At 53.8% G+C, this 27,870-nt stretch overlaps 1 protein-coding gene across 1 annotated transcript in view; it reads left to right on the top strand.

The window, feature by feature from the left end:
* Nucleotides 1-27,870, top strand: part of Sspo (SCO-spondin) — a 53,164-nt gene that overhangs the window by 8,435 nt on the left and 16,859 nt on the right. Inside the window, exons 18-71 of the mRNA XM_085840626.1 lie at nucleotides 439-628; nucleotides 735-829; nucleotides 1,040-1,296; nucleotides 1,575-1,709; nucleotides 2,442-2,638; nucleotides 2,767-2,894; nucleotides 2,990-3,099; nucleotides 3,427-3,576; nucleotides 3,670-3,763; nucleotides 3,847-4,016; nucleotides 4,240-4,473; nucleotides 4,886-5,107; nucleotides 5,527-5,763; nucleotides 6,573-6,664; nucleotides 6,742-6,973; nucleotides 7,119-7,271; nucleotides 7,544-7,684; nucleotides 7,754-7,936; nucleotides 8,037-8,187; nucleotides 8,711-8,864; nucleotides 8,988-9,042; nucleotides 9,488-9,598; nucleotides 9,874-10,068; nucleotides 10,156-10,283; nucleotides 10,812-10,962; nucleotides 11,051-11,204; nucleotides 11,671-11,743; nucleotides 12,357-12,418; nucleotides 13,649-13,815; nucleotides 14,116-14,259; nucleotides 15,602-15,772; nucleotides 15,857-16,021; nucleotides 16,578-16,757; nucleotides 16,858-16,980; nucleotides 17,061-17,190; nucleotides 17,344-17,469; nucleotides 17,623-17,714; nucleotides 18,545-18,718; nucleotides 18,975-19,139; nucleotides 19,661-19,910; nucleotides 20,920-20,966; nucleotides 21,116-21,286; nucleotides 21,616-21,747; nucleotides 21,960-22,105; nucleotides 22,812-22,906; nucleotides 23,700-23,752; nucleotides 23,926-24,132; nucleotides 24,265-24,435; nucleotides 24,542-24,621; nucleotides 25,965-26,134; nucleotides 26,611-26,657; nucleotides 26,758-26,949; nucleotides 27,068-27,238; nucleotides 27,468-27,668. Of these exons, the coding sequence (XP_085696752.1) occupies nucleotides 439-628; nucleotides 735-829; nucleotides 1,040-1,296; nucleotides 1,575-1,709; nucleotides 2,442-2,638; nucleotides 2,767-2,894; nucleotides 2,990-3,099; nucleotides 3,427-3,576; nucleotides 3,670-3,763; nucleotides 3,847-4,016; nucleotides 4,240-4,473; nucleotides 4,886-5,107; nucleotides 5,527-5,763; nucleotides 6,573-6,664; nucleotides 6,742-6,973; nucleotides 7,119-7,271; nucleotides 7,544-7,684; nucleotides 7,754-7,936; nucleotides 8,037-8,187; nucleotides 8,711-8,864; nucleotides 8,988-9,042; nucleotides 9,488-9,598; nucleotides 9,874-10,068; nucleotides 10,156-10,283; nucleotides 10,812-10,962; nucleotides 11,051-11,204; nucleotides 11,671-11,743; nucleotides 12,357-12,418; nucleotides 13,649-13,815; nucleotides 14,116-14,259; nucleotides 15,602-15,772; nucleotides 15,857-16,021; nucleotides 16,578-16,757; nucleotides 16,858-16,980; nucleotides 17,061-17,190; nucleotides 17,344-17,469; nucleotides 17,623-17,714; nucleotides 18,545-18,718; nucleotides 18,975-19,139; nucleotides 19,661-19,910; nucleotides 20,920-20,966; nucleotides 21,116-21,286; nucleotides 21,616-21,747; nucleotides 21,960-22,105; nucleotides 22,812-22,906; nucleotides 23,700-23,752; nucleotides 23,926-24,132; nucleotides 24,265-24,435; nucleotides 24,542-24,621; nucleotides 25,965-26,134; nucleotides 26,611-26,657; nucleotides 26,758-26,949; nucleotides 27,068-27,238; nucleotides 27,468-27,668 (8,024 nt within the window). The remainder of the gene's footprint in view (nucleotides 1-438; nucleotides 629-734; nucleotides 830-1,039; nucleotides 1,297-1,574; nucleotides 1,710-2,441; nucleotides 2,639-2,766; nucleotides 2,895-2,989; nucleotides 3,100-3,426; nucleotides 3,577-3,669; nucleotides 3,764-3,846; nucleotides 4,017-4,239; nucleotides 4,474-4,885; nucleotides 5,108-5,526; nucleotides 5,764-6,572; nucleotides 6,665-6,741; nucleotides 6,974-7,118; nucleotides 7,272-7,543; nucleotides 7,685-7,753; nucleotides 7,937-8,036; nucleotides 8,188-8,710; nucleotides 8,865-8,987; nucleotides 9,043-9,487; nucleotides 9,599-9,873; nucleotides 10,069-10,155; nucleotides 10,284-10,811; nucleotides 10,963-11,050; nucleotides 11,205-11,670; nucleotides 11,744-12,356; nucleotides 12,419-13,648; nucleotides 13,816-14,115; nucleotides 14,260-15,601; nucleotides 15,773-15,856; nucleotides 16,022-16,577; nucleotides 16,758-16,857; nucleotides 16,981-17,060; nucleotides 17,191-17,343; nucleotides 17,470-17,622; nucleotides 17,715-18,544; nucleotides 18,719-18,974; nucleotides 19,140-19,660; nucleotides 19,911-20,919; nucleotides 20,967-21,115; nucleotides 21,287-21,615; nucleotides 21,748-21,959; nucleotides 22,106-22,811; nucleotides 22,907-23,699; nucleotides 23,753-23,925; nucleotides 24,133-24,264; nucleotides 24,436-24,541; nucleotides 24,622-25,964; nucleotides 26,135-26,610; nucleotides 26,658-26,757; nucleotides 26,950-27,067; nucleotides 27,239-27,467; nucleotides 27,669-27,870) is intronic.

Here is a 27,870-nt window from a genome sequence, read left to right as displayed (position 1 = left end):
AGCCCATGTAATGGTGCTGCTCACAGTCAGGGTGGATCTTCACACCTTAACTAACTCAATTATAAAAATCCTTCATGGACAGGCCCAGATTAGTCTCCTAGGTGACTCTAGATCCATCAAATTGACAGTCAAGATTAGTCATCACATTAGGAGAGTCGGTATCTCCACCCCACTGGGGCCAGAGAGAAGAGGGACTGTGGATCCCAGGCATATGGGCTTCCTGAACAGCTTGTCTGACTATGCTAGGGGCTGGGGTGTTGGAAGTAGAACTGTTCCAGTTTCTAGCACTGGGACCAGGTTCCTAGTATTAGTGGATCCAGATGCCTGCAGAGGTCCTCGGTATCTCGGTTCCTGAGATTCATTGTGTCTGACCAGGGGATAGGATAGCCAGACAAGCCCATGCTGAGCCTGACTCTTCCACCTTCCCTTCCTCTACAGCATCTGCCAGGAGAGGGGCCTCTGGAACTGCACAGCCCACCACTGCCCCCGACAGTGGGCTCTCTGCCCTCAGGAGCTCATCTATGTCCCTGGTGCCTGCCTTCTCACCTGTGACAGCCCCCGTGCCAACCATTCCTGTCAGGCTGGAAGCACTGATGGCTGTGTCTGCCCCCCTGGCACTGTATTGCTGGTGAGGCTGGAAAAGGGACCCATGGGGTAACAAAATGCCTCTCCCTACACAAGGAGCCTGCCCTGCTCCCTAGATGCCCAAAACAGTGCTTTTACCCTTCACGCAGGACAAGCACTGTGTGTCTCCTGATCTTTGTCCCTGTCGCCACAACGGGCAATGGTACCCACCCAATGCCACCATCCAGGAAGACTGCAACATTTGGTATGCTCAGTCCCATCATCTGTTACCATATGACCTTGTAACCCCTGACTCCCCAGGCCATCATGCCTCTTCACTACAAGGGGTTAAAATGGTGGCTGGGGCAGCACATGCAGAGTGGCCTGGACCCTGGGGACCCTCCAGAATTCTTCACACTCAGGCAGGGTATGTATGGACTATTGTTAATGGCTCTGTCCTGTTTCTTGCCCACAGTGTGTGCCAGGGCCAGCGCTGGCACTGCACAGGTCAGCGGTGCAGTGGATGGTGCCAGGCGTCTGGTGCACCCCACTATGTGACGTTCGATGGGCTGGTTTTTACCTTTCCTGGGGCCTGCGAGTACCTGCTGGTGAGAGAGGCTGGTGGCCGCTTCAGTGTCTCCATCCAGAACTTGCCTTGTGGGGCCAGTGGCCTCACATGTACCAAGGCGTTGGTTGTGCGTCTGGACAGCACTGTTGTGCACATGCTGAGAGGTGACTGTGACCTAGCGAGAATGGCTGGATACTGGCAGAGGGTGTTGGGTAAAGCAGCATAGCATCATAGCTCCTCCCAGCTCCTCCCCTGGGTTTCGTTTTCCTATGGTGGCGTGGGGTGGAGCCAGAACTCTGGAAGGCTGTGAGATGGAGGCCCAGAGAAGACTAATGACCCACCCAAGGTCACCTAGGAAATGATGCAAAAGAAAGTTTGGAAGAGTGGCTGGGTGGATCTCTCAGGGACCAAACTAAGTTTAACACCTTCCCTTCTTCTTCAGGCCAGGCCGTAACAGTGAATGGAGTGAGCATAAGGCTCCCCAAAGTCTATACAGGCCCCGGCCTGAGCCTGCACCATGCTGGCCTCTTCCTGCTGCTGACAACACGCCTGGGTCTCACTCTGCTCTGGGATGGAGGTCAGGCTCTGTCCTTCTGCCCTTAGCCCACACTAGGCCTTCACGCTGGCAGCTGGAGCCCCCAGACCCTTCTTCCTCAGTGCCTGCCAAACTCTGAGGTAGAGGTGGACTCCTGAGCCCACTCAGGACCCATCTCCAGTATGATAGCCAAGTCAAGATATCTGCTGCCTCCCACCTTCCCACCCTCTGCCCAGTGCCCCTCACCAGTGGCCACCCATGTCTTACAGCCCCTGGAAATGGTTGGAGCTTCCCTATTATATTTTTCATAATTGTGTTTCTCTTCATTTTACAAGCATGACCGCCCTGCCGAAGAAACATTTAGAAAATATCAAGTTTTAGGAAGAAATGAAAATAGACCAGCTGATATTGCACTACCCAAACATAAGCAGTTGGCGTTTTAGAAATATAACTGTTAGTGAGGAACTGAGGGAAACCAAAATAACCCTGTGTGGATCTGGTCCTCTCAGCTGGGCCAGCCTAGAGTTTCTTGCCACAGAAGAGTATCTCAGCCCATCCAGAAGCCAGGTCCCACCTGAATCTGGCCTGGTGGGGAGATTTTGCTGTCTTTCAACCTAGAGTTAGTTAGGAAACTAGCTTCCTAGTTAGCTCCTAGATGTTGCTCTTCAGTTGTCCCCTGTTGAGTAGGGCTCCTGTGCAGGAGGCTACTATACCTATGTGTCTTTTTGCCCCAGCCTGCTGAGGGCCTGGAAGTCACTTTTTTAATGCCACCAGGCACCCGGGTGCTGGTACAGCTGTCCCCCCACTTCCATGGTCGTGTGGCCGGGCTGTGCGGAAACTTTGATAGTGATGCCAGTAATGATCTGCGGAGTCGCCAAGGAGTCCTGGAGCCCACAGCAGAGCTGACTGCGCATTCCTGGCGCCTCAATCCCCTGTGCCCTGAGCCAGGAGACCTGCCACATCCTTGTACAGTGAGCAGGGCAGGGTAGCCAGAAGGGAGGGTAGATATACTAGGAGAGAGAGAGAGAGAGAGAGAGAGAGAGAGAGAGAGAGAGAGAGAGAGAGGAGAGAGAGAGATCCAAAGTACCCTGTTTTGCAGGTGAATGCCCATCGGGCAAACTGGGCCCGGGCACGCTGTGAGGTGATATTGCAGCCAATCTTTGCCCCATGCCACACAGAGGTGCACCCACAGCAGTACTATGAGTGGTGTGTGTACGATGCTTGTGGGTAAGAAGGCTGTGTGGTGGGTGCAATGGGCATGCTGAGGTGTAGGGGTGGGGTGGGGTGGGGATGTATGATGGGCTGACAGCTCCACCCCACAGCTGTGACACAGGGGGTGACTGTGAGTGCCTCTGCTCAGCCATTGCCACATACGCTGATGAGTGTGCCCGGCACAGACACTATGTGCGTTGGCGCAGCCAGGAGCTCTGCCGTGAGTGTGTCCTACTCAATCCTGCCTACCTTGAGCCCCTTGAAAGGTCCTTCTCCTGTCCCATCAGCTGGCTATTTAGTCACTCAAGTTCACATGTGACCTGGGTGCTCACACTGTTGCTGGACACTTTTCTTAATGGACCAGACATGGGAATGGCTAGTGCACAGGACTGGCATCTTTCATCTTCCTTTGGGGAGCATCTTGATAGAGCTCTCTAGCGTGCATCCTGTGTGTCCCTTGGGTGTCAACTGAAGCTGTATTACCTGTGACATTGTTTCCTGGTGCCCTTGGGCCTCAGTGAGCAGAGCCTCTCTTCTATCCATTCAGCCCTACAGTGTGAAGGAGGTCAGGTGTATGAACCCTGTGGCTCTACATGTCCACCCACTTGCCACGACCACCATTCTGAGCTCAGATGGCACTGCCAGGCCATCACGTGTGTGGAGGGCTGCTTCTGCCCTGAGGGGACACTGCTGCATGGTATGTCGCTGGGGACAGAACACTGAGACTGGGTAAAGGCTAAATGTTCGCTGGGCTCTCCTTGGTCCTGAATCCTGTGCTCTGTGCTCTCAGGAGGAGCCTGCGTGGAGCTGGCTGCCTGTCCCTGTGAGTGGCAGGGCAGTTTCTTCCCACCAGGGACTGTGCTGCAAAAGGACTGTGGAAACTGGTGAGTGGGAGACCCAGGAGAAGCCTGTGCTCTCGGGCCGAACAGGCTGATCTGTGGCTAATGCCAGGCCTCTGTGGGCTCAGCACGTGTCAGGGAAGCCAGTGGCATTGTGACCGTGGTGGTGCCCCATGTGAGGACATGGAACCTGGCTGTGCAGAAGGAGAGGCTCTGTGCAGAGAGAATGGGCACTGTGTGCCACTTGAATGGCTTTGTGACAATCAGGATGACTGTGGTGACGGCTCAGACGAGGAGGGTGAGTATAACCCGTGTGTGGTGGTTACAGGGACAGATAACTGAGTTTACTGAAGCTGCCGCATCTGGCCCCAGGGTGGCATCCTAAATCACTGCTTCCCCTGCCAGGAGCTGTGACTTGGGTGGTGGGCAGGAACTGAGGGACAGAGAGGGAATTCTGGTCCTTCTGGGCCAGGATCTTTGGCAGCACAGCATCCTGAATCTGCTTGCTTGTCCCATGCCAGGGTGTGCCACCTCAGTCTGTGGGGAGGGACAGATGTCTTGCCAGTCTGGCCACTGCCTGCCCCTGTCCCTGATCTGTGACGGGCAGGATGACTGTGGAGATGGCACAGATGAGCAAGGGTGCCTATGTCCCCATGGTTCTTTGCCCTGTGCTGATGGTCGCTGCCTGCCACCTGCCCTGCTGTGTAATGGTCATCCTGACTGTCTGGATGCTGCAGATGAAGAGTCCTGTCTGGGTGAGGACTCTCTGCCCTGCCTCCAGCCTTCTAGGAAGCCCCTCTCGGAGTCTAGATCCTGAAGTCCCCTGACTATCTACCCCATTCTATGTCTGGTCTCCACTCATGAAGGTGGTACCTGTGAATGATTAAATGGAGATCCCCCAAAGAGATAGAATAAGGGGCAATCCCAGGAGCTGGATTGGTCCGTGGTTAAGAATACATGTTGCTCTTCAAGAAAACCTGAAATTAGCTACCAGCATCCACGCTGAACCTCACAACCACCTATAACTCCAGATCTAGGGGTTCTGACATGCTCTTCTGGCCTCCACGGGCCCCTGCACACATGTAGCATACATGCACAGACACATACATTTTTTTATGTCTTAAAAGGGGTGAATCTCAGGATCACCCCCTCTCCTCTTGACTGCAGAACCGGTGAGCTGCATCTCTGGAGAGGTATCTTGTGTTGATGGCACTTGTGTTAGGACTATCCAGCTGTGTGATGGAGTTTGGGACTGCCCAGATGGAGCTGATGAGGGGCCTAGCCACTGCTCTCTGCCTTCTCTGCCTACTCCTCCTGCGGGCATTGGGCAGAACCCTTCCACCAGCTCCCTGGATACAGCACCGAGTCCTGTGGGTAGTACCAGCCCTGGTGAGTCTCTGGGAATAAACAGGGTGAGAAAGTTAGAAGCCAGATATGCTGCCCTGGAAGGGGACGAGTGAGTATCTCAGAAAGAAGCATTTGGGCCAAATTCTGGGGCTAGGAGCTCTGGAGTGAAGTAGTCAGTGTTTGAAAAAGATGGAAGGTCCAGAATTACTTCCTGGTGTTCAGGGCTTCCCTCTGAACAAGTGAAGGAGAACCTAACGGCGTCCGGGGTCCAGGGGAAAGCTTGTGGAAAGCAAAACAGCAGCCGTGTGCAAGAGAAGATGGGGTTAGGTTAGGACGGGGCATGCTCAGGTAAGAGTCAGGGGTGCTGAAGCTAGAGGGCAGCCCCAGAGAAGATGTGAGGGTGAGCTGGGCCTGCAGAGTGGAGTCCACTCTCGCTGGTCTAAGCAACACATTCTCTGCAGCGTCGCCCTGCAGCCTCTTGGAGTTCCAGTGCAATAGTGGAGAATGCACCCCTCGGGGCTGGCGCTGCGACCAGGAGGAAGACTGCACTGATGGCAGCGATGAGCTTGACTGTGGTGGGCCCTGCATGCTGTACCAGGTGCCCTGTGCCCACAGCCCACACTGTGTGTCCCCAGGACAGCTATGTGATGGAGTGACACAGTGCCCCAATGGTTCAGATGAGGACCCCGATGTTTGCGGTAAAAGTCACATACCTTACTCTGTCCCTTCTGCTGGTGGCCTAGCAGGCTGGGGCCTGACTCTTCCCAAGCACTTGCCACCATTGATTGGCCCATGCTGTGGCAGTTTGGTGCACAGTTAGACTGTGGCTGGGGATATCAGAGGCTGAGTGATTGGTTTGGTTTTGTTTCTCTGATCTTTACCATGAAATCTACCCTGGATTTATTTTTCTTTTTTCTGTAGGCTCATTGGAGAGTAGAAAGGAATCTCTTGTATGCTCACATTTGGGCTAGAGGAAACAAGAGAGTGGGTGGTGGCAGAGGCCATGAGGGTGGTCTGTGGGGAGACTCCCCCATCTACAGCTTCTCCCTACCTTACCTGAGCGGGATTCTTTGAGCCCTTACAAATCAACACCTCATGCCCTGGCTTTCTGTTTGTCCCTCTGAGAGGATAGGATGGGGATGGGGCAGGAGCAAGCTAGGATACTTCTGTTTGTTGGTTTGTTTTTTGAGACAGACTTTCTCTGTGTAGCCTTGACTGTCCTGGAACTCACCTTCTGCCTGTCTCTGCCTTCCAAGTGCTGGGATTAAAGGTGCAACCCACCACCGCTCATCTGACAAGACACTTCTTACCCATATGTTTCACCAAGATGCCCTCATGCCAAGGCCTCTTCTCCTGTGGTTTGGCTCCCTGGCTGTGCCAAACAGCTCTGCAATGGGATCCTTGACTGTCCCCAGGGCAAGGATGAGCTGAACTGTACTATGGATACTGTTTTCTTGCTTTCTAGGAAATGGCTGTAATTCCTAGCTAACTGTTCTTTCTTCCCCAGAGGAGCAATCAGCTTCAGGAGGCGCCAATAGGACAGGAGCTCCTTGTCCAGAATTCTCCTGCCCCAATGGCACTTGCATTGATTTCCTGCTGGTAAGAGTCTCAAGCCAGGTTGGGTAGGCTCGAATTTTATACACATAACCAGAAGCCTGAGACTGCTGCTTTCCCAGGTTTGTGATGGGAACCCAGACTGTGAATTGGCAGATGAAACAGAGCCCTCCCTGGACGAGCAGGGTTGTGGGGCCTGGGGCTCCTGGGGTCCATGGGCGCCATGCAGTCAGACCTGCGGGTCTGGCACACGGAGTCGGAACCGGAACTGCTCCACATCCAGTCTCCAGGTGCTACAGAACTGCCCAGGCCTGCAGCACCAGTCACAGGCCTGCTTCACAGAAGCCTGCCCAGGTGAGGGAAGGGACATCTGACAGGGGGAGTGGGGCAGTAGGTCCTAGGGACAGAGGTGACAATAGAGGCTCTTAAGCCTAGCCCTGCCTCAAAGCCCGCACCCCCCATGCCCCCCCCCCACACATTGTCCTGGCCCTCCTTGCAGTGGATGGAGAATGGAGCTCCTGGTCTCCCTGGTCTCCCTGTTCTGAACCCTGTGGGGGCACCACAACACGGCATCGCCAGTGCCGGCCACCCCAGAATGGGGGCCAGGACTGTGCCCTGTTGCCTGGAAGCACTCATAGCACCCGCCAGACCAGTGAGTAAAGGGGAGAGGGCACAGTAAGGGCACAAGGCACCTGATAATTGGATGCTGAGTGGGTAGGTGGACATTGGGGGAGGGGAACCTCAGGGTGGGGAGTGGGGGAATGGGAGAAGACAGCAGGAAAAGAGGGTACTGTGGGCATGGGAGTTACCACGTGAGACATTGAAGACATGGAGGGTTGTGGTGGGTGTAGAATGTGAGGGACACCGGATCTTCGCTGCAGATGCCTCTCTCTAAGCCCTGACTTTGTCCTTGCCCACTTTCAGGTCCCTGCCCTCCGGAGGGCTGCCTCAATGCCACTTGCTTTGGGGAGTTGGTATTCCAGACTTGTGCCCCCTGCCCTCTGACTTGTGATGACATTTCTGGTCAGGCTGTGTGCCCTCCTGACAGGCCCTGCAGCAGCCCAGGTGAGGGGGACTGGGCTGGGTCTGTTGAGGCCTTGCTTTGCATAATGCCTAATGCTGGGCTTTACCTAGGTTGCTGGTGCCCAGAAGGGAAGGTGCTGAACACTGAGGGGCAGTGTGTGAGACCCAGGCAGTGTCCCTGCTTGGTGGATGGTGCCCGTTACTGGCCTGGACAACGCATCAAGATGGACTGCCAGCTCTGCTTCTGCCAGGATGGGCAGCCACATCGCTGCAGGCCCAATCCGGAATGTGCTGGTAAGCCTCTGTCCTGGCCGTTCCCTGGGGAGGCAGTGGAGGGGGCGCGGAGGCTGCTTCCTGTCCAGACCACCAAGCCCTGACTTCTGTTGTCTCTCAGTGGATTGTGGCTGGTCTTCCTGGTCCCCTTGGGCAGAGTGCCTGGGGCCCTGCAGCAGCCAGAGCCTCCAGTGGTCTTTTCGGAGCCCTAACAACCCACGCCTCTCTGGGCACGGTCGCCAGTGCCGTGGCATCCACCGCAAAGCCCGCAGGTACAGGATAGGGACAAGATCTATCCTTTACCCCTGCTTAGGAGGTAGACTCCAATTCCCTCTTTGAATTCTAAGTATTTCACATCGGCCGGAGGCCCCAGACTAGCAACCTGTTCTCAGACCCCCAATTGACACTTCAGCTGTCTTTTCCTATGTCACCCTTCTACCCACTAGATCCAGGAGCCAGCAGACAGAGCCTACAAATAGAGCTTGAGCAATCTGGTGGCAAGAATGGGTCTGTGTCTCTAGTGGGTGGAGAGCACATCTGTTGTGGCTTATAGAGGCACAGTTATTTCAGCTCTTCTGGAGCAGGCTGTGTTTACCTGCAGTGTTGGCCCAAAGTGCTTCTCTCCCCTATGGAACCTCCAGGGATAGAGTGGGAATATAGCATGACCAAACATTTACCCAGGACTTTCTTAGTTTTATTACAAGCCTAGGAATGCCCTTTGTCCACCAAGTAGGGTGGAGGTAGCTTTGAGTGAACTCCCTTCTCCAGGAGCTGTAACCATGTCTCCCTTCCCAGGTGCCAGACAGAGCCCTGTGAAGGCTGTGAACAGTGGGGCCTCATGTACAATGTTGGAGAACGCTGGCGTGGGGGCCCCTGCATCGTGTGCGAGTGTCTACACAGGAGTATCACACATTGCTCCCCCTATTGCCCAATAGGCAGCTGTCCCCAGGTGAGGGGCCTGGGAATGTGGAGAGGGCGGGACCTGGAGAGGTGATATGGATCAGCCAGGCTTGGGGAAACTGATGGTGTGGATCGGTGATGGACAAGTGGCTTGGCTTCTGTCTTCCCACAGGGCTGGGTCCTGGTGGAAGGAATGGGAGAATCGTGTTGCCACTGTGCACTGCCTGGTGAGTGGGACTGGAGAACAGCAGAGCCTCAAGATGAGAAGAATCCACTGAAGGCTATGGCAGGGAGACATGGTGGGGTTTCCTTATCCTAAAGGCATTTTTACAAATTGAGGAAGCTAGCGCCCGCCTAGCATGTACCGTTACATAGGTTGTTCACAATGAGTCTCTCCCTAACGCGCCTACATAGGTTAGAAATGGCACCTGGTCCATACTCATCAGAAGGTTGTTTTGGCCTGGGTGTTTTATTCTGTTCTCTAAATAGTGAGTGGAGGCGGAAAGCCCTAATTCATCCACAGAAAGAAGGGACCCATCCCAGCTGGCATTTGTCCCTGAGAAGCCATGAGAGGGAACGTGTTCCAGGAAGTGTGGGGGGACCTGAGTGCTGAGTTGGTGGCTGGTGGCAGTCTCTCCCACTCTTTCTCCTGACCACTGGGTCTCTACACAGAAAAGAACCAGACAGTGATCCACATGACCACTCCTGCCCCTGCCCCTGCCTCTGCCCCCAGCCCTCAGATTGGCACTCATCTGGTCACCTATGTTCTGCCTCCCACGGCAGGTAAGTCACGCACGTGCTGTTTCAGATGCTGAGAGGGACAGCCCTAGCGGTTACCAGACCTCTAGAGAAACATAATCTCTGGCCCAGTCCCCTGCTTTACACACACTGCCGGTGGTGAAGTCACCCTTCCCAAGTTGCACTGCCCAGCTCTGCCCCACCCTTGTTCAATTTTTCTGTCCTCTGTACTGCATCTCCCCTGTGGCTCCCTGATTGTCCCTGCCACCCTCTCTTTTGCCTTACTCCAGCCTACGTCTCTCTTTCTCTCCTGTACTCAGATGCCTGCTATTCGCCCCTGGGCCTGGCTGGATTGCCCATCTGGGCACCATTCCAGCACTGGGAACACACCACCAGGGCTGACCCCGTGGAAGCTCCCACGGCAGGGCCTGGCCCCAGAGAGGGGGCTTCTGCTGAGTGGCACACCCAGCCACTCTATCTGCAGCTGGACCTGCGTCGGCCTCGGAACCTCACTGGTCAGTGAGGAGGAGGGGACAGGATAGGGGGTGGGGGAGGGGTGGCTGGCTCAATGCTGACCTTTGCCCTTCCCTGTTCCCTCTCAGGCATCATCGTGCAGAGGGCTGGCTCCTCTGCTGCTTATGTCTCCACTTTGTCACTCCAGTTCAGCAGCGACAATCTACAGTGGCACAACTATGTCAACTCTCTGTCTAGTACCCTGTCTCCACCCAAGGTACTGAGACCTCCAGGGCCCTGGACCAGGTGGCCCAACAAATCCTTTTGTGGATGCCACAGCCATTGTCCCCCAGGCACTTTCATTCCCCTGGGTGACAGTCCTTGCTTTAGATGTCTGTGGAACACCTACTAACTAGCAGAGACTATACTCAGTAGAGTTGAGAGTCCAGGGATATCGGAAAACCCCAAAGTCACTTAGCATCTGCACACATGACCCTCTGCCAGTTTGTGAAGGGCAGGGTGGGACCACAGTCAGTTCACAAAGGCCCTTGGAAGCACAGGTCTCTGCAGCAGCCTCTGCACAGTACTATTCCTTTAGGGGTGAGCATTCTCTCCAGGAACACAGGCCCCTGCAGCCATAGGACTCAGTCCACTCGTGTCCATTCTCCTTAAAGAGCACCTGCTTTATGTGGAAGTAACATCCATGCCATGAGGGTTGGGGGACTCAGGAGGGACATCAAAGCAGAGTTACAATGGCGGCTTGAGCAAGAGGTGGTACTCGGGCAGCAAGTAATGTCTTCCACAGCCTTCCCCGGAGAGCTCGAACCATATGGCCCCTGAGGTATGGACATTCGACCAGATGGTACAGGCAAGGTACATCAGGGTGTGGCCACACAGTGGCCACCTCAGAGACAACAACCAGCACGATATCTTCCTGTGGGTGGAGCTACTGGGCTGTAAGCCAGGAACAGGTCAGCTTGGGAGCTGGAGGGACAAGGGTGGGCCGTATGATGTCAGGAGTCCTTAGTCATATATTTTCCACAGTGTCCCCATTGGCACCCCTATGTCCGGGGAGCAGGCACCGCTGTGCCAGTGGTGAATGTGCCCCAAAGGGTGGTCCATGTGATGGTGCTGTGGACTGTGAGGATGGCTCTGATGAGGAGGGATGTGGGCCCCTTCATGCAAGCACTACCAGCAGGTATGGCCTGGCCTAGGGCTGGACATAGGTGGAAAGGTGAAGGGAGGGACCCTGTCTTGCCTTCTCAAACTGGGACTGTTAAGGAGTCATAGCTGGGTGCCCCTCAGCCCTTACCTCCATCAGAGTCTTGGGTTCTCTACATTCTCCTGATACCTGGAGTTTAGCAATTCTCAAAGGATGGCCCCTGAGCTAAGACCACCACCACCACCCAGCATGATAGATAGCTGGGAGTCACTCAGTTTCTACCTGGCCCTGAGGGTTGCAGTAGGAGTGCTTTACCCATTCTCTGGTGATCATGACGTGATCAAGCTAAGACTACTGTTGGAGCTCACCTTTGTCTAGCCTTGGTGGGCAGTGCCCCTCCTGAATGCCCTACCCTGGTCCAAAAATCCCTGATCTCTTTGGGATGGTTGGGCTCTAGGGCTAGGAGATTCCCTGGAACTCTCTTGGTGGTTTTTCTTCCTAGAGTCCATCCCACAACCAGGACCCCAGCCCTCTCCCCAACTCAGCCTGGAAAGTTTCCGTTCCATCCCAGGGAGGTGAGTGAGGATTTGAGTCCCACTCCCTCAGCAGTGCACTTCCTGCATCTGCATCATCCTCCCTCTGCATGCATTCAGTGGCTTTTCCTCCAGCTTGTGTTTCCTGATGCTATTCTGTCAGGCCTTCAATCCTGAACTGTCTGGAAGCCAGCTGAGTGCTGGAAGGACAGAGTGGTGTGGAGATGGACAGGGCAGGCCATCAAGGTAGTGCAGTCTGGGTGGCAAGGACTCTGTCACAGATGAGGAGACACTAGGGCATTTGCTTTTGGTCTCTATGCCTGGGGTCCCCAGAGGCATCTGGGACAAAGCTTGAAGGATGGGGATATTTGTGACACAAAGAGGGACAGGGCACTTTCCATTGACAAACAACGTGCTCAGAGCACTGGGGGTGGGGCAGAGATTTGGGGGTGGGCCAGTGTCTGAGGATGCCCAGGCTCAGATGATCTACCTGCCAAGGGAGGTTAGCTCAATCATGAGATCTGTAGGCCAGTACAGATATTCAGCCTCCTTACCTTGCAGGAGAATCACCTCTGTCCTCAGCTCTGGGCTTCTAGAAACAGATAGAGGTGGGAAGGAGGAAGCTGTGGCCTGGCTAAGCTCTCTCCCTCTGCAGGGTCTGCCAGACACAGAGCCCCAGCAGCCCAAGCAGGAATCATCCTTGCCTGGTGCAGGTGTGTGCACAGACTCCAAACCCCTCCCCATGTCTCCGCCCTTGTCATCCCTTCCCCTTGTAGAGCAAAGGCAGTGGTGTTCTAGAGGCTGAAACCCCATCCCCCTAATTCTCCCAAGACCAGAGAGCTATAGGGTCAAGAGACACCACTCACCAGGCACATGGCCAGGTTCTGACTTGCTCAGCCTACTAGACCTAGGATGTCAGATCTGAGAGGACCAAGGCAGTTTGAAGGGCCATGAAATTGTCTCCATGGCTGCAGCCCCCAGCCCCTATTCTGGACCAGCCTCCATTGAGATACCACCTGGCCCCATCTTTGTCTTTCTGCTCACCTAACCATGATGTTAGGTGTTATTCTAAAGTGTTTGGTGTCAATAAATGCCCTAAGTAGGCAGGAGAGTAGGGAGGGTGCCTATCTTAGGATACTTCTAAACAGTAAAAGGGATTCCCTACCCAGCATGTTACCAGTTTCCCCATGGCCACTGATCAGCCACCTGTAACATGGTCCCAATGTGGGGTGGGATGGTTGTGGATCACCAAAGGAGCAAGCTATACTGACTTCCCTGGGAGATATTGGACAAACCATCCCAACCCTGTGCCTCAGTTTCCTCACCTATGAGACTAGGAGGCCCTTCCCTATGCATTCTAGAAGTTGTTCAACAGTCTGGCTGCACCATGTCTTTGTGTCTTTTGTAGAAAAAAAATCACATCTACAACATGTGGGCTCATGGGATAAATCCTAGTCTCATTCTAAATCTGGTTCCAAAAAAAGGCTGTCTTTGAAAATGAATATTTTGGCAGAAAATGCACGTCTGGCTCTCCTTTTCACTACAGTTGTCAGGAAGCTCAAATCAAGTTTCTGTCTTCACATCAGTAGCAGTGCCCCCATTCCGAGTCTCAGTCATGTTTGCTCCTTCTGCTGTTATGTTTAAATGGCTCCAGGTCTTTTTCACTTCTTAATACCTTATTTTACAGTGAACTCATACTGGGAAGTTGCTGTGTCTTCATGCAGCTAGAGTACAGTATTAAATGACGACTGTTTTTTTCTAACCGTCTTCTCATGCTCCTTGGGTGATATAAACCCTTTCTTTTTATCTGAGGAGTCCTGTGATAGCTGTAATTATCCTGCACCATGTGGGAGCCAGGGGTGCCTTCTTCAGAGTCTGTCCACCACCTCTCATAGGCCAGGGAGCTGAGGCAGTGACATCTCACTCCCCTCCATCTTCAGGGGAGAGAGCAGGTCTCATCCCTGCTTCTGAGGGTACTCTGCCTGTTTCAGGGCAGCCCATGCAGACACTGACTGCCACCTCCACCTTCCCTCCTGGTGCCAAGAGCCTACACCCAGGAATGGCAGCTGTGACGGTGCATCCTCCACACTCAGTCACACCAGGAACTCCTGTTGGTAAGACTCTTCAGCATGAAAAACCTGTGTGAACCCAGCTTCTCTGTGAGGAGCAGAAGCCACAAGAGGTTCATCACTTAGATCAAGGTCATATGGCTCCAAGTCATTTTTTTTTTTTTTGCTAGAATGGGCCTTTCTGACTCATTCACTCACTTCATTTTCATTATCCCAAGTAAAGTAATGTATCCTAGACACTAATAGGAGAGAAATTGGAGGCTGCTAAGGACTGACCAAGAGAGAAGGGTAAGGGTGGCTGGTTCCCAAGTCAGCAGGCATCCTGTGATGGTGTGCTGTCTGCAGGCCAAAGTGTCAACCCCAGGCCCTTCCCACCCATGCCGTGTGGCCCTGGGCAGGTGCCCTGTGATGTGTTGGGCTGTGTGGAGCAGGAGCAGCTGTGTGACGGGAGGGAGGACTGTCTTGATGGCTCCGATGAGCAGCATTGTGGTGAGCTGGAGGGACTACACCACACATTGGGGATGCCAAGAGGGTTTCAGGTCTGGGAAGCTCAGATGGGAAGGATATAGGAGGGACTGGAGCAGCAGGGAATGGGGAGAAATTGTTAAAAATGACTAGGAGCACCAGAGTCTTTGAAGATGATGAAGAGAACGGGATAGGCATCGGGTCCCAGCCTGTTTTGTTAAACCTATTTGACTGCTAAGGATACTCAACTGTCCATCAGTTTACCTTCCCAATTATCTGTTGATACATCCACCCATCCATCCCCCCCACACACACTCACCCATCTTCCCACCCACTTATCCATTGCTCCATCCACCTCTTTATGTGTCTGTCATCCACCTTCTCTTTTTAAAAAATATTTTTGTTTTTATGTGTGTGTGTGTGTGTGTGTGGTGTGCTCATGCATGCATGAGCATATACCACATGCGTGTACTCATGGAGGCCAGATAAGGATATTGAATCCCTTGAAATTAGAATTAAAATGGTTGTGAACCACCATGTGGGTGCTGGGAATCAAATGTGGGTCCTCTGGAAGAGCAAGCAGTGCTCTTAACTACTGAGGTATCGCTAACCCCACCGATATACTCTCAAATCTACCCATCCATACACACATCCATCTTTTCATCCACACACCCATACATCTGATCATTTATTCTATATGTCCATCCCTTTCTCCAAACGTATATCCATTAATCTATTGACCCATCTATCTACCCATCTTCCCACGTATCCATTTGCTACCTATCATATTATCTATTGTCTGTCTGTCTGTCTATACATTCATTTATTTACTCTTGCACCTGCCTACCCACCTAATTACTTACCATCTACTTAGCTATCCCATTCACACACTCATCTCTCTGTCCATCCATCTATCCATGTACCCACATATTTATCCATCTATCCACATAGTCTACTCATCTGTCCATCCACTCATCCACCCATTCACCTACCACCCATCCATCCATCCAAGGTAGATCATTTTCATCAAAGTTTGGTTTTACAACCCAAAGAAAAGGTGTTAACCAATTATAGTAACTGGCACCCTGGGGAGAACCCATTCGGAGAGAGGATAACCAAGAGGAAGGGCTGTTCTGCATGCATTGACTTCTCTCTGGAAAGTGGAGAAACTGTGAGAACTGTGTAGAGCAAAGACCTTGTGTGGGCTCATCCTGCGTAGAAGATGCCAGAAGCACTGGGAGGAGTGGAAAGGCCAGAGACCCTGCTCAGCAAACTGTCCTGATCAAGTTCAAGGGACTCAGTTTCTTACCCAGCCAGAAATCATTTATGGGGCTCCCTTCTCTCTCCTCAAATGACCAATTGGCAGCAAGTGTTGAGCCCTTCACTGTGCCTACTACTGCCCTCCCTGGGTTACCAGCCTCAAAGGCCCTCTGCTCCCCAAGTCAGCTGAGATGCGGCAGTGGGGAGTGTCTACCTTTTGAGCATCGCTGTGACCTTCAGGTGAACTGCCAGGATGGCTCTGATGAAGACAACTGTGGTACGTGCTGGCCTAAGGCACCATCCTGAGGGTCCTGTTCCTGCTTGAGCCTCCTTCTAAGCCCTGGTGTGCTGTCCCCTGCAGTAGACTGTGTGTTGGCACCTTGGTCTGGCTGGAGTGACTGCAGCCGCAGTTGTGGCCTGGGCCTCATCTTCCAGCACCGAGAGCTGCTAAGACTTCCCCTGCCTGGAGGCAGCTGTCTGTTGGACCAGTTCCGTAGCCAGTCCTGCTTTGTGCAAGCCTGCCCAGGTAGCCTAGCACCCCCGAAGGAAGGAGAGGTTGGCCGCTTGCCATGGGAGACCTTGTTGGATCGTATCAGAGACCCTCAACAAGTGCCCTGCTCTCCTTGTGTCCAGGCTTTTGGGACTCTAGCACAAAGATAACCATGTGATCCTAGCTTTCATAGAGTTGTCAGGATACTCATTCCTCTGGCCCCACTCGCCCTTCCTTGCCTGTCTAGGTAGCCTGAGGGAATCTCTTCACTCAGGGTTCTCATGCTCTAAACTGGTATTCCCCTGGTTTTGGTAGCTTCCCTGTACCACGGCTGCCAGACGTGTGCCACTTCAGGGTTTTGCCACTGTAACCTTGCCAGGGGCTGGAACTCTAGCCTTGTAGTTACTGGGTGACTTTCACTGGTTTTCTCACCCACGGGCAGTTTCCCACAATACAAGGACTTTAGAACTGCTAGGGTGCTGCCCTTGGATGCCAGGCCACCGGCCCCCAAAGGGCTGGGAGAGGCTCCCTGGCTTGGCCCTCCCCTTTCTACACAGCCTGTTTCCTTGGAGTCTCTCTTCCTCCTCTACAGTGGCCGGGGCATGGGCAGAATGGGGGCCCTGGACACCCTGCAGTGTCTCCTGTGGAGGTGGCCACCAGAGTCGCCAGAGGAGCTGTGTGGACCCTCCTCCCAAGAATGGTGGTGCCCCATGCCCTGGGCCTTCCCATGAGAAGGCACCCTGCAACTTGCAGCTCTGCCCAGGTGACACAGGTAAAGGGAAGTTGGCTGGGAGAGACCTCTGACAGTAGAGCCCCAGGGTTTGTCTCAGGATCTTCTGGTGCCCACCCTACTTGAGCTCTTCTCTGCTCAGACTGTGAGCCAGGCCTTGTGCATGTGAATGCTGAGCTGTGCCAGAAGGGGCTAGTGCCCCCATGTCCACCCTCCTGCCTGGACCCTGAAGCCAACAGAAGCTGCAGTGGGCACTGTATGGAAGGTGAGGCAGAGTGAAAGAGGAAGTAAGAGGTGCCCTCCCAAGCTCAGCACTGTCCCTAAGTGACCTTTCCTTGCACCCAGGATGCCGCTGCCCTCCTGGGCTCCTCCTCCAGGACTCTCACTGTCTGCCCCTCTCTGAATGTCCCTGCCTGGTGGGCCAAAAGCTGATGCAGCCCAGACTGGCCTTCTTGCTGGACAACTGCAGCCAATGGTGAGCATGCTACACTAAGGGGTGGTCGTAGTCCAGGGTTGAGTACTGGGGTGGGAGAGGGTGCTGGGCCAAGGGAGGGCTCTGGATTAAGAGATGGTGCTGAATGGAGAGAGGCTCCTGGTGCTGATGGATCACTCCTCCTGTTCTCTGCAGCATATGTGAGAAGGGGACACTGCTGTGCAAGCCAGGGGCCTGCTCCCAGTCCTGTGGCTGGTCTGCCTGGTCCCCCTGGACTGCTTGTGATCGCTCCTGTGGCTCTGGAGTGAGGGCCAGGTTCAGGTGAGCTGCGGCAAGAGTGGAAGAGATGGGGAGAGAGGATCAGAACAGGCTGCCCTAGGAGGAAGGGCAGTAATGGATGGGAAAAGGATAAGGAGGGCAGGGGTGCTGGCTGGTGAAAGAAGAAGACAGATGCCCAGGCAAGTCTCTTTTCAGGTCCCCTACCAACCCTCCTGTGGCATTTGGAGGTTCCCCGTGTGAAGGTGACAGGCAGGAACTGCAGGCCTGCTACACAGACTGTGGGACAGGTACTGTAAAACAGGTGACTGCCTTCCTCTTCCCAAGTCCTTGACTTGGCTAGTACCTTGGATGGCTAGTGGGTGAAGCTGTGCTGGAGGAGGCTGCCTGAACTCCAGTGCCAACAGAAACTGCAGTGGGTTCTGTGGAAGGTGAGGCGTAGCCAGAGAGTGGAAGCAAGAGTAGTTGTACCCACCCATCCAAGCTGCGGTCCTGGAACCAGGCTAGGTTAGTGGGCTTTGGGGTGGGGCAGGCTCTTGTGTAAACTTCCTGGATGCCTGGGCAGGCTGGTTTGCGGGGACAGATGTCTGTAGAGGCTGGAAGAATAGGGTTGCTGTGTGCTTCAGGTGCCCAGGGCAGATAGGACACTTAGAGGCAGGATAAAGGTGCCAGTTTGTCCCCTTTGCTTCAGGCTATGTGGGGACCAAGGGAGGTCATTGAAGTTCAGGCTATTTGCTGTTCGTCTCTGAGGCAGAATGAGTGGTGGGTGACAGGAGGCTGAGTAGTGGGGTCCTGGAATCAGAGGAGCTGATGGTGAGCTCCGACAAGTGGTCACATGCAATCTAGAGGAGTTGGGCTGAGCGACTGAGGATGGGGAATGCATTGTGGGCTGTTGGCTGAACCATGGGTAAGCATAGGCATGACTTCAGGCAGGATCCATAGAAGGCTGTGCTCTCGGGAAGGGTGAGACCTGGAGCTGCAGAATAAGGTCCTAATCACAGAGCCACAGGAGTAATCCCAACCCTTCATAGCCTCTTGGTTTTTCGGACCCGACTCAGACCCCCAACCCTTTGGCCAGCCTGTCTCTGTACAACAGACCTATAACTGTCTTTCCTTTCAGAGATACCAGGTTGGACACCCTGGACATCCTGGTCCTCCTGCTCCCAGAGCTGCCTTGTCCCTGGGGGGGACCCTGGCTGGCGGCAGCGTTCTCGGCTGTGCCCCAGCTCTAGGGACACATTCTGTCCTGGAGAGGCCACCCAGGAGGAGCCCTGCAGCCCCCCTGTGTGCCCAGGTACAGTCCTGCCTTCCTGGTGTGGCTGGGAACCTTAGTGGAAAGAGGAACAAAAAAATGACCCCTTGACCTAGTCCAACCCCCAGGAAGGAGGGGAAACAGCCAACCTGGTGGATGTCCTTAAGCCACCCCATCTCACCCCCACCCAAAGTCACCTTAAAGATGGGAAACTTTGATTGATATTATTTGGGAGTATTCTAAATCCCTTCCTCCCCTGCCCACGTTTTGTCACCATGGCCTCTGTTCTTCCTGACAGTGCCAAGTGCCTGGGGTTTATGGGCTTCCTGGTCTACCTGCTCAGCCTCCTGCAATGGTGGCATCCAGACTCGTGGGCGCAGCTGCTCTGGTTCTGCTCCTGGGAACCCTGTGTGCCTAGGACCCCACACTCAGACCAGAGACTGCAACATGCATCCATGCACAGGTGCCACATTGCTTCCACACTCTCCAGGTGGCCACGTCCACCCTGGGTTTTGACCTTTCCAGCCTTCTCTTTTTGCTTCTCTGACCTCTGACTTCAGAACATGCCACAGAGAGCTAGGGAGCCTTTGGGGATTCCAGTGTCTCTCCAAGTCCCCTCCTCCTCCCATTTCCTGGGAACCAGATACTGGGCCAGACACTCTACTTGTCCCTGATAAGGGTATGTGACCTTGGAGGCAGAGCCCACTCACAGGCAAAACTCAGCGGGGAGCAGCATCAGTCCCTGAAGTCTGTCTTCTTTGCTCCCTGATCCTTTGGGCATTCCTCCTGGCCCAGACACTGGTGTCCTCCTGTTCTCAAAAGCATTTATATCCAGTGGAGCTAAGCTCTGGGACAAGGGGGAGGGAATGGGAGAGGACTGGTGGGGAGGGACTTCCTCACCTCTTCCCTGTCAATCACTATATCCGGACTTTCTTCCTTGTCAGCATCTCTATTGACTCAGACCCTCTCTGTCTTCTCATCTAGCCCAGTGCCCTGGAAACATGGTATTCCGCTCAGCAGAGCAGTGTCTTGAGGAAGGGGGTCCATGCCCTCAGCTGTGCCTGGCACAGGACCCTGGTGTGGAGTGCACTGGCTCCTGTGCTCCTAGCTGCAACTGTCCCCCTGGCCTCTTCCTGCATAATGCTAGCTGCCTGCCCCGCAGCCAGTGCCCCTGCCAGCTGCATGGGCAGCTCTATGCACCAGGAGCAGTGGCTCACCTAGACTGCAACAACTGGTAGGTTACCAGCGGAGAATGGGATAGGGACAGGGCAGGGGAGAGGTGGTACGAAGGGAGGGGCTATGCTCCACAGTCAGGCAGAAATGGACTCATTCACATACTCTCTCATTGGTGTGCGTTGGAGGCGGAGGGCAGTGGGCTGAATATGCTGACCACACACCAGACATGGTTCCTGTGAACACTGCAGTGAATGAGACACTGCCTGGCTACAATGCAGGTGTCTACAAGAAGTGTTCATCCAGTCTGACTGTGGGAAGACTGGGTTTCAGATAGGCGATAGATAGGCTGGAGTGCTGTGTAGAATGGAACTACAAACTAAAGAGGGGCTTCCTTTTTAAAATGTAATTTGATTCCTTGACAAATTCACATGTGCATAAAATAATTTTGATCCTGTTCATCCTCATTCCTCCCATTAACTGCTTCCGGGTCCACCCCAATCCTCTAACTTAAGCTTGTTGTCTAGATACTTATGAGTAGGGAACCATCCACTGGAGAATGGTCCACCCACCAGGGCCATGTTCTTAAAGAAAATGGACTCTCCTCCACCAGCACCCATCAGCTGTCATAGCTACCTAACTGGAGGGCTGGGGGCTCATGAGCCCTTCTGAAAGGGGTTTTCTCTTTCTTGAATTTCTACACAGGATCCCTTGGATTCTGTTCTTTGAAGTACTCAAAACTGACACCATGTTTTGCCAGCAGAGGGCACTCTAACATGCACCCCCCCACACACACACACAGACAGACAGAAAGACAGACAGACAGGCAGACAGACACACACACACACACACACGCACTCACGCACACGCACAGCACGCACTCCGTCCCCAGCATCACAGAACCCACTGGATTTGGGGAGGGAGGTCTGAGAGTCCAAGCCACAGCTTTTACTTAATGTTATATAGTTTGTGGCCCAGCTCCCTGGTCCTTGAGGCAGGTATCCAGTGCTTCAAGGGCAAGGGCTGGGTGGGTGGACTGGTTTAGAGCTCATAGAACCATCTCTTGGCAGCACCTGCATCTCTGGAGAAATGGTGTGCACCTCAGAGCGCTGTCCAGGTACTCCCTTCATGTGGTGGTCAGTGCTGACACTATGCAACTTTAGACCCTTCAGAGATAGCCTCCTAGGGTGTTGGTAATGTCCCAGGAAAGTCAGGGTCCAGGACAGCTTGCCCTGGTCTCAGATATCTGCCCCTTCACCCTGGCAGTGGCCTGTGGCTGGAGCCCCTGGACTCCATGGAGCCCTTGCAGCCAAAGCTGTAATGTGGGCATTCGACGGCGCTTTAGAGCAGGCACTGCACCGCCTGCTGCCTTTGGAGGTGCTGAGTGCCAAGGTCCCAATCTAGATACTGAATTCTGCAGTTTGAGGCCATGCCGAGGTAAGAGTGGGAACCTAGAGTCTGAGACTTCCTTGAAGAACCTATCTAGGGTTCCTTCCAGAGAGAAACCAACAATAGCCCTCAGGACCCCATTAGTTATGTAAGGGTCCTAAGAGGTGGGTTCCCAGAGACCTTGCGAGTCCATTCCCTTAGAAAGACCCTCCCTCCCTAGAGGCCAGTCCACTTTCTCTCTGAAGGCACCAGATCTCCTAGGGTAGAGGTGACCCTGCAGGTGAAATTACATAAGATGAGAAGGAAGGGGTGTGTTTGGATATCTGGGTTTGGGAAGGAGATGTGCCGGGTATGGAAGATCTGAATGTTACCCATAGGTCCTGGTGCAGCATGGGGTTCCTGGACCCCATGCTCAGTGCCCTGTGGTGGTGGCTACCGAAACCGCACTCAAGGCAGTGGCCCGCACAGCCCTATCGAGTTCTCTACCTGCAGCCTGCAGCCCTGTGCAGGTGAGGGATGCCTTGGGGAGACTCTAGTTCTCATTCCCACCAAGCTAGGACACTTCAAACACCCTGCCCACTGCAGCCCTGTCGGTTAGAACAGTATGACCTCTACGACAACCTCAGCAATACCCAGAACTGGTGCCTCTCCCATGCTAGGATCCTAGAAGAAAGCTGAGTGAGCAGGCTCTGTGCTGCCCGTTTGTCACATGTGTCTACAGGACCAGTGCCAGGTGTGTGTCCCGAGGACCAACAATGGTTGGACTGTGCCCAGGGTCCAGCCTCCTGTGCCCATCTCAGCATCTCTGGAGAGGCTAACCAGACCTGCCACCCTGGCTGCTACTGCCTCTCTGGAATGCTCCTGCTAGTAAGTATCCCACTGCCTGACCACACTGGGACTGCCTCACAGCTTGGGACCCTGGTTTAGCAGGGAAGAGATAGCCAGTGGGCCTGGTCAACGGTGCCAAAGGTTTGGGACTGGACACAAAGAGCCTGCTGAGTTAAAGACACCCTAGATAACTGGCCTCTTGTTTATGAAAGTGGTCATGGATCAGATAAGTGTTTTATAAATTTTACTCCTTCAAATGTGTGTCTTCTTACACACCACCATGTGCTAAGGGCCTACCCAGCGCTCAGTTTTAGACTGTGCAATCGGGTGAGTGGATAAGTCAGGCATACTCAGGGTTGCCTCCTGGTGCTGGCTAGAGACACAGCTATATTCCTTAAAGAAAATGGTTGTGTGTGTGTGGGCGTGGGGCTTGTTGGCGTGGGTTCTTCTGTCATTTATGTCACATAGTTCATATGGAAAATACGTATCTCACACAGTTGATTTCAGTTAATGGTTCAGTCTCATACCTTGCATTGGAAGAGGGTCAGTTTCTTCCTGAAGGAGAGGCCCATGTGCCCATGTGATCCTCAGCTGAGGGTCTGCTCTTGCCCATTGACAGAGGGACCTGGGTAGAGAGAGCTCTGTGGAAGGTGTCTGGGTGGCACTTGAGGTAGACTGGGAAACTGAGTTCTGGCTTTGACTGGAGCAGGCTGGAGCCAGGATGACAAAGGGCTTTCTATTCCAGAACAATGTATGTGTGCCTGTCCAGGACTGCCCTTGTGCCCATGGGGGCCGTCTTTATTCCCCAGGCAGTGCTGTGATTCTTCCATGTGAGAATTGGTAAGACCCTCCCACCCCCAGTTATGCAGTAGTCTTGTGATTCCCGAGGACCCAAGTGTACCCATCTGCCTCTCCTCAGTAGCAGGGGATATTGGCTTCAGTTGGCCAAATAAATGCCCATTCTTCCCCTAGCCACAACCAACCAGCCCTGCCATCTGAACCTGTCTGTAACTCTCCAGGCACCCATCCTTGTCTGTCTTCTCTCAGGGACTGGAAACACACTCTCCAGTAATGAAAGAAAAAGTACCTGTCCTCTTTCTCCCTACTTGTGTTAATTTCTAGGATTGTTGTAACAAAATATACCATACCTATATACGTGCACATACATACACACACATGCACATAAATGCATGCACACCAATCACATGCACATACATACATGCACACAAACATGCACATATTCTGGAGGTAGAGGCCTGGAAAAACAGCCATTGATGGCCACACATGTCCTAGATCAAGGTGTTGGCAGACCTAGTGCTTCTTGAGGGCTGAGGGAGCATTTGTTCTAACTCCTTTTTGGCACCAATCTGGTATTTTCTGGCTTGCAGATGGCTGTCTTCTCCCTCTTTCCATCATCTTCCCCCTATGTATGTCAGCACATGGATACCCTTTTCTTACATGGGATTGGCCACACATCCCCTCCAACAACCTTACTAATTAAGTTACCTCTGGAAGGATCTTATCTCCAAAAAAACGTCACATTTGCAAGTTGCAGGGGCCAGAGTTTGAGCATAGTCTCTGTGGGTACCAAGTAGCCCTGAGGGGCACCCAAAGCCTCTGCCTTTCCTTCTAGCTCCTGCATCTCTGGGCTCATCACCAACTGCAGCTCCTGGCCTTGTGAGGAAGGTGAGAGCGGGTTCTCACTCCTCCTGTGCCCTTGCTTCCCATCCCTGGCAGGCATGGGTCTGGGTTGGGGTAGGAGACAAGCTTCAGGAGAGCCAAGGCAGAAGGTATCATGGTACCTCCCCACATTGCATCATTCTCTTCTCTCGTTCTCTCTGTCCCCTCTATACCCCAAGGCCAGCCTGCATGGTCATCCTGGACTCCATGGAGTGTGTGTTCAGCCTCCTGCAACCCTGCCCGACGCCACCGGCACCGCTTCTGTGCCAGGCCCCCCCATAGGGCACCCTTCAGTTTGGTTCTGCTGACCACAGTGGCTGCCCCTACAACCCTCTGCCCAGGCCCTGAGGCTGAGGAAGAGCCATGCCTCCTGCCAGGATGTAATCGTAAGTGGCCCTTTAAGCTGATGCTTGCCCTGAAGTCCTGGGTGGGATCATCTCTGGGGTACCTCATCCTTGTACCAGCAGCCTCCAGCAACCTCAAACCTTTTCACATTTCCTCCTCTGCTGCTCCCTCAGAAGCAGGGGGCTGGAGTCCTTGGAGCCCCTGGTCTGGCTGTAGTCGGAGCTGTGGAGGAGGCCTGCGAAGCCGGACCCGAGCCTGTGACCAGCCATCACCCCAGGGCCTGGGGGATTTTTGTGAGGGACCTCAGGCCCAGGGGGAGGCCTGCCAGGCTCAGCCATGCCCAGGTACCTGCTGAGGATGGGGTGGTCCCAGGAACAAAAAAGCTGGGAAGTAGTCCTGGGAGGCAGGCCAAGGTCTCCAACCTACTCTCAGACCATTCTGCCCTCCCAGTGACCAACTGCAGTGCCATTGAAGGGGCAGAGTACAGCCCCTGTGGCCCTCCTTGTCCCCGCTCCTGTGATGACCTTGTGGTGAGTCTGGTCCCCCTTGATACCCCCACCTGACCTTTGGCTGTCCAGAGAAACATCTTGTGGGAACCAAGAGTATGGCCTTGGGCTCATGGCCTCTTGCAGAGAGAAATGGGGCAGACATCCTGGTGGGGATGGTTGAGGCCCTGGATTTTAATTTACAACATTGTAGGCTCGCTCCATCTTACTGATGAGAGAGCCAGCCTCATCCAGCAGCCCTTGGCTTTGGTACAGCCAATGTTTCTAAATTAAAATGCCATTGCAAACACAGCATAAACATGTGGGAGGGGGAAATCATCTCACTGTATCATCTTAAGTGCCATAAACATTTTGGTGTACAAAGTGTGTGTGTGTGTGTGTGTGTGTGTGTGTGTGTGTGTGTGTTTGTGTGGTGTTTAGGAACACCTACGCAGACACTGTAGACACAGATGGAGGGAAACACAGACAAGGTCTCTGAATCTGTGATCCCACATTCTGGGGGGAGGAAGACAGACATGGATTAAATATTGAACATAATAAGAGCTCAGAAGATGAAAATGGCCTGAGCCATATATATGTACTGGGGGCCAGGGATAGCTTCAGAGAGGTGATGGGGGAGGAAGAGTGCAAGAGAGTTCACCTAGAATGGCACAGTCAGTCGTTGCAGGTCATCGTGAACAAGGCCTGTTCCCAGCTCTTTCCCACACAGCCTCCCTTGCCATCCTGCTCTCTGAGTGCTGGGGAGATCTGGGCATGCCACAGTTCCCAGGCAATCGGTGCAGACTCCACACTGAGTCTGCAACCCCTAGGAACTGGGGTTTCATATCTCCTGGCCCCAGCTTTCAGATACATTCCGTGGGAGCTGAGGGGTTAACCTGTAGGCCTGCTCCCCACTCTCCCCTTCTCAGAGGCAGGGGACTCTGGTGAGCTGGCTCCCTTCCTGCCCTTCATCAAGTCTTAAAAGAGAAGGAAGTTAGTTGCAAAGTCTTGCTTTTCTCCCTCTCTGGGCACCCTTCATCTCACAGTGCTCCCTACTCGTGGCAGGGACAAGATGCCGACAAAAGTAAGTTCGGAAAGGAAGGGCTTTTTCAGGTGCATTGTTAGCAGGGGGAAGCCCATAGCTTTGCAGGAGGCATAGAGGCACTGAGGGCAGTCCAGGACCCCCTCACATGTAGCGCTACCACTCACATTTAGGGTGTGGCTTGGTTTCCATGGTGATTCTAAATCAAGTTAGCAATCAGGATTAACCATCACACCCACCCACCACCCATCCAACTTGGTCTGGGATTCTTCCTAACTCCCCACCGCAGGCCGCAGGCCGTTTCCTGCTGACTAAACTCCTGCTTGCTCTCTGTCCATCCCTCCAGCACTGTGTGTGGCGCTGCCAACCAGGCTGCTACTGTCCCCTGGGCAAGGTACTGAGTGCTGATGGGGCCATCTGCGTGCAGCCCAGTTACTGCAGCTGCCTGGACCTGCTGACTGGAAAGCGCCACCATGCAGGCACTCAGCTGATGAGGCCGGATGGCTGTAACCACTGGTGAGAGAGAGACCATGCTCTATTCCCGGGCAGGAGGCGGCATGCTGACAAAAATAGTTTGCCTGGTGTCTGTGCATCTAAGTCCTGGGGGCTCAGACAGTGGTACCCTAGGTACCCCCTTCCCTGGAGAAGATGTAGAGCAGGCCCTGTGACACACATCTAATAGGAGGGGAAACTGAGGCAAGAGGAGGCGAGAACAAACAAGCAACAGACAGGCCATTTATTCCTGCTGCCTGCCTTCATTTATCTGCAAGTCACCTACAGTCATTACCAAACACAGAACACCTGTTGTTGCTATCCCAGAAGGCTAGCTGACAGGACAGGTAGACTTGTGAAGCATAAGAGACTAGGAAGAAGGGAGTAGACTACACCACGAAGGTACAAAGACGGAGAGGAAGGAAGCAGAAGCCAGATGAGCTCGTGGTGTCCGAGACCATTCTGAGCTGTCATCTTTTCCTCTGCCTCCGCTCTTCCAGCACCTGCATGGAGGGGAGGCTTAACTGCACAGACCTGCCCTGCCAAGGTATGCACTAGCTTGCAGGGTGGGGAGGGAAGTAGGTGCGTAGGGAGAGTAATTTCACGAGTATATCAATTATGTCCAATGCCTACCCTTCTGTTCACAGTGTCTGGAGGCTGGTGTCCGTGGTCGGAGTGGACAACATGCTCCCAACCCTGCAGGGGCCAAACAAGGACCCGCTCCAGGGCCTGTGTCTGCCCTGCTCCCCAGCATGGGGGTTCTCCATGCCCTGAGGAGTCAGGGGGAAAAGGAGTACAGCATCAAATGGAGGCCTGCCCTAACCCCACTGCATGCCCAGGTGTGATGTTCACAAGGCCTGTGACCCTGTCCCAGAAGCTCCAAATGCATGTTCTGACCCTGATGACCTAAGGCCTCCTGGGTTTTCCAAGATAGATGATTCTGTCTTCTTGGTGCAGTGGATGGAGCCTGGAACCCTTGGGGACCATGGTCTTCCTGTGACGCATGCCTGGGGCAGTCCTATCGAAGCCGGGTGTGCAGCCATCCTCCCATCTCTGACGGAGGCAAACCTTGTCTTGGGGGCCATCAGCAGAGTCGCCCTTGTCGGAACAGCTCCACCCTGTGTACAGGTGAAGGCTTTGGTGGTGGGGTAAGGAAGAGACGAGTCCTTTATAGATCTAGAGACACGCTGCCTCTCACTCTGACTACCACTATACATAGAATTGTTCAAAGGGCAGCCTCGAGGTACTTGCCCATGGTTCTGGGTGAGGTGTCAGGGCAAGGCCAGTGTAGGCATAGTAAGAGGCTCTTACCTCTAGGGATAGCTCCTTAACACTAACTCTTTGACGTTCTTCCTAGATTGTGGAGGGGGCCAGGATCTCTTACCCTGTGGGCAGCCATGTCCTCATTCCTGCCAGGATCTGTCCCTTGGCAGTACATGCCAGACAGGCTCAGCAGGCTGTCAGTCTGGCTGTGGGTGTCCCCCAGGCCAGCTTTCCCAGGATGGACTCTGTGTGTTTCCAGTTGACTGTCACTGCCACTTCCAGCCTAGAGCCATGGGTGAGTCCCTTCCCCTCATCCCAGCCACCCACCCACTTCTGCCAGCAGCCCATTGAGTTCAGTATCACTCTGCCTGGTTCTGCATCTCTACCCATGGGGCCCAGGCCCAGGCTATAGGCTGGGAACTGGAAGCCCTACATTTCCCATACCCTGAGCTAGTCCAGGTTAGAGAGTTTGCCTCTCCCTCCTTCAGGACATGGGC

This window comes from Mus caroli, unplaced genomic scaffold (genome assembly GCF_978045245.1).
Source record: "Mus caroli unplaced genomic scaffold, Mus_caroli_1 scaffold_7, whole genome shotgun sequence".
Lineage (NCBI taxonomy): Eukaryota > Metazoa > Chordata > Mammalia > Rodentia > Muridae > Mus > Mus caroli.
Note: the sequence above shows the minus strand (reverse complement) of the source record. Positions and strands in the feature narration are given on the sequence as shown.